General features: G+C 45.0%; 1 protein-coding gene across 1 annotated transcript; it reads left to right on the top strand.

Moving 5' to 3' along the window:
* Positions 1-207: 207 nt before the first annotated feature.
* Positions 208-2698, top strand: LOC143799084 (uncharacterized). Its single transcript, XM_077281139.1, has 3 exons — positions 208-476; positions 1011-1167; positions 1714-2698. Exons 1-3 carry the CDS (start codon positions 296-298, stop codon positions 2696-2698), a joined length of 1323 nt encoding a protein of 440 aa, XP_077137254.1. The 5' UTR covers positions 208-295.
* The last annotated feature ends 1253 nt before the right edge of the window (positions 2699-3951 follow it).

The following is a 3951-nucleotide window of genomic DNA, read 5'->3' as shown; positions in this document are numbered from 1 at the left end:
TACGGATCCGTAATATACGGTCTTGTACGGCAGTAGAAAATCGCAGCATGCTGTGTTTGTCACCGTGTTGCGCAAAAAAATCGCCAATGAAAGTCTATGGGTGCGCGAAAAATACGGATTACACACGGACCAGCAGTGTGACTTGCGAGAAATACGCCAGACATCTCCAGACAAAGCCAGGTGCAAGGAATTGAGTCAAGCCCTCAATCATGAATCCCAGACATGCTAATTAGCTGAAAAAGCCACACAGACATCCCGGAAGTCTGGTGCTCGCCTCCACAGAGTTGCATGCATCATGGCCAGTCTAATTAATGTGGACATGCTCCTCATCCTGGTCCAAGAAAGGCCAGAAATATGGGACCAGCGGGATCCAAACTACTCCAACCGGGCCAGGAAAGAGGCAGCTTGGAGGGCCATCTGTGGCCTCCTATTCCCTGATTATGCCCAACGGCCACGTGCGGAGCAGACAAGACTAAGTAAGTACACTCATGTATTCCCCAGATTTTACTTTACAAGATGCTTTCCCTACATGATGACTTGAAGAATCATTTTTAGATATCTGTGTCATTTATGGCCATTTTGTCAAATCCCAAAGCTGATTAACATGGCCAAGTGTTTATGTACATAGGTAATCTTGATGTTGCGCGGATAAATATTTCTTGGTACTCATACCTCGTCCAGAGGGGTGTTGCCCCTTGTCTTTATTTGTCCTCAATTGTCACATTAGGCTAATTCTTGCAGAAGGCATTTTTATTTCACATTCACAATCCGACCTAATGTATGTTTGCAAGAACAGGGTTCTCTCCCCTCCCAGTCTGTGACTGTAAAGTTTCCAACTGTGACCGATATATAGACCACTGCATGTAACCCCTTTCACATCTGCTGCACCATGTAAATAATGGTGCAAGAAACCCCCCCCAAAAAAAACAAAAAAAAAAACAATCACTGACAACTGTAAGAAGCTATGTTCCTACTGATCTTGCTCAATATTTTTGAACATGTAATTGCAGTGGATGATGTAATGACACGATGGCGCAGCATCCGGGACCAATACCGGCGTGAAAGACAGCAGCGGGCAAGAAGTGGGTCATCAGCCCCACTCAAGAAGCGGAAATATATATACTATGACCGTCTTTCATTTTTGGATGTCAGTATGAATCTGAGGCAGTAAGTAATAACCTCTCCACACATTTTGAGTGATAATCAATCTTATCTTGTTATTTTTACGGTTCTTACATTGCCAATTACATCTAAGGATGTGTAAATATAGTGCAAAATATAATGTAAACAAGGCTAAATTCAAAAAGGATCCTGGATGAGAGAGGACCCTGCCCGCCAAACATCACTACCTACTACAAGGGATGGATGAGAAGGTAGTAGGCGAGATTAGAAATGTTCATGCAGTGGTTTGTTAGTTGGTTTGTTACTGGATGTTCTGTGATTGTTTGAAGATGTGGGTCTTCCTGTTTTTGTTTGAGCTTGAAATGTTAGGCCACATTATGATGTGTTGTGATAGTGTTGTTAACCTTTGGTGTGATCCCACAGAAAAATCTGGTATATTCATGTGTGAATTTGAGATAAGAGTGGAGTAGATAAGGAGATGTTGGTCTGATATCAGGTTGTGTGTATGTTTTTTTCCACAATATAGCTCACAGATGTGTAATTAAACAATGGGCAAAAAATAATACCTTTTTTTTTGCCTTTTATTAACAGAACACAGTCTAACCTCACAGAGAGGGAGACCGGGTCGGAATCGGAGGCTCTGATCGATCCTGTAAGTGTTGATGAAGAGGTGGCAGGCCCATCTTTCCAAGCTTCAGCATCCATCCTTGAGGACCCATCAGCATCATCATCACAGCAGGCAGCAGCAAGTGAGGAAGATGCAGCAGCACCACCACCCTCAGCACCACATGATGCTGAAAGGCCTGAGGAACATGCCCAGAGCAGCAGCCCTCCACACCCACTGGTGTCATCCCCACAGGCAGCTGGGCCTTTACGGAGAGCCCGCCGAAGGAGAGAGCTGCAAGCAACAAGAAATGATGTTGACGCTGGGGTCCTCAATTATTTGGCCAGGGCAGCAACGGATGATGGAGAGGAGGCCTTTGCCCGCAGCCTTGCCCGTTACCTTAGACCCCTTCCCCGTGAGGTGAGGCTACGTGTGAGAGGGTGTATGCAAATCCTGATTGATTTAAGCACAGCTCCAAATAACCCCTATGAGGTGTTTGAATATCTTGAGCGAAGGCAGCTTTCCCAAACCAACCTCTTGCGCCTTCAATTCCCTCAACAGGAGCAAGATCAATCAGGATTTGCAGCACCTCCTCCACGTATGCCTCCACCTCAACCCCTCCCACCACCAAATATACAAAGGCCATCAGTCTACCAAATGGCAGCCTACAACCCCCAATCCCAATATGGCAACTTTTCCAGACCCAGTGATGTAGGCTGGTCCCAACCTGGGTTTGGACAACATGGCCATTTTGGGCTTGGGTATGATGCAAGCCAATATGTACGTCAGCATGAGGCACAGAGACAATTGGCTTATGGACACCACCCAACTGGCCAATATGGACAAGGCCAGTATTCTGTGCCACAAGCCAGTGCATCCTCACAGGATGAAGTCACATTGTCCCAACAAAGGCTCCCTGACCAGGACCCAGAGCAGGCACCATCTCCCCCGCCAACTTACAGGGATTTGTAATGTATTGTTGTTTTGTGGCCTAATCTTTATATTTATGAGCTGCCTACCATGGTTTTGTGTTATTTTTTGGCACCATTTAACCTTTTCTGTTTTTTATGGTTTTAAACTTCACCCTAAAAAAGGAAAACTAACATATGAAAAAAATATGTTAACAGGGAAACCAAAAAAGGCTGGTTATTTAACTAAAATGTTTTTGAAAAAGCTAAATGATGTTTTGGGCAAAATCATTATTGCATCACACACATATTCTAGAAACATAAACATAGGGTCAATAAGGAAACACAACACACACAGTACTTTTTCTGGGGCATAAAAAATTATATTTGACAAAGACATCAAGAAAATAAGAAAATTACAACTGAGAAACAGCATAATCTTGCCAGGGAGTAGAACCCTGAGGAGATACAAAATAATTTGTCAAAACATCCCTAACTTTGATTCCAGAAAGGGGACGGCGCGGAGGAGGGCCATGTGGTGTTGGCCTAATTACACTACGCAACATGTGTTCATCATTACCATCTGCAAAGCAATCATGTATGCGGGTAAAGTTGTGCAAAATGACTGATGCTTTGATAACTTCAGTGACGGTAGCCTCACTGAGCTGTATGGCAGTCTGGAGGACACGCCATTTTGCCACCAGAATACCAAATGCACACTCAACCAGTCTCCGCGCCCTAGAAAGGCGCAAATTAAATATCCTCCGACGGTGGTCCAGGTTGCGCCGGGGATAAGGCCTCATGAGGTGTCTGGTCAGTTGGAACGCCTCATCACCAACCAAAAAAAAAGGCATTGGTTCTGCAGTGGAGCCTGGGAGTGGTTGTGGTGGTGGGAGATGTAACTGGTTGTCACGTAGCCGCCGACCCATTATAGACGAATTGAATACCCTAGAGTCTCCAGTTCGGCCATAGGCCCCAATGTCTACAATTATAAACCTGTAGTTACTGTCAACTACAGCTAACAGTACTACAGAGAAAAACTGCTTATAGTTGTAGAATTGGGAGCCAGAGTTCGGCGGCTTACGTACCCGGATATGTTTCCCATCCACCGCTCCAATGCAGTTTGGGAAGTCACAATTCACCTGGAACCCATGGGCTATTTTGAGCCAATCAGCCTGTTTTGGCTCAGGCATCACAAGGTCCTTGAGTCTATCCCATATTTGCCGACATGTTAAACGCACAATGCCAGAAATGGTTGATTGGCCAATCAAAAACTCCAGGTGGAGTCCCGCAAATGACAATCCAGTGGCCAGGAAT

This window comes from Ranitomeya variabilis, chromosome 1 (genome assembly GCF_051348905.1).
Source record: "Ranitomeya variabilis isolate aRanVar5 chromosome 1, aRanVar5.hap1, whole genome shotgun sequence".
Lineage (NCBI taxonomy): Eukaryota > Metazoa > Chordata > Amphibia > Anura > Dendrobatidae > Ranitomeya > Ranitomeya variabilis.
This window is presented reverse-complemented; position numbering and strand designations above follow the sequence as displayed.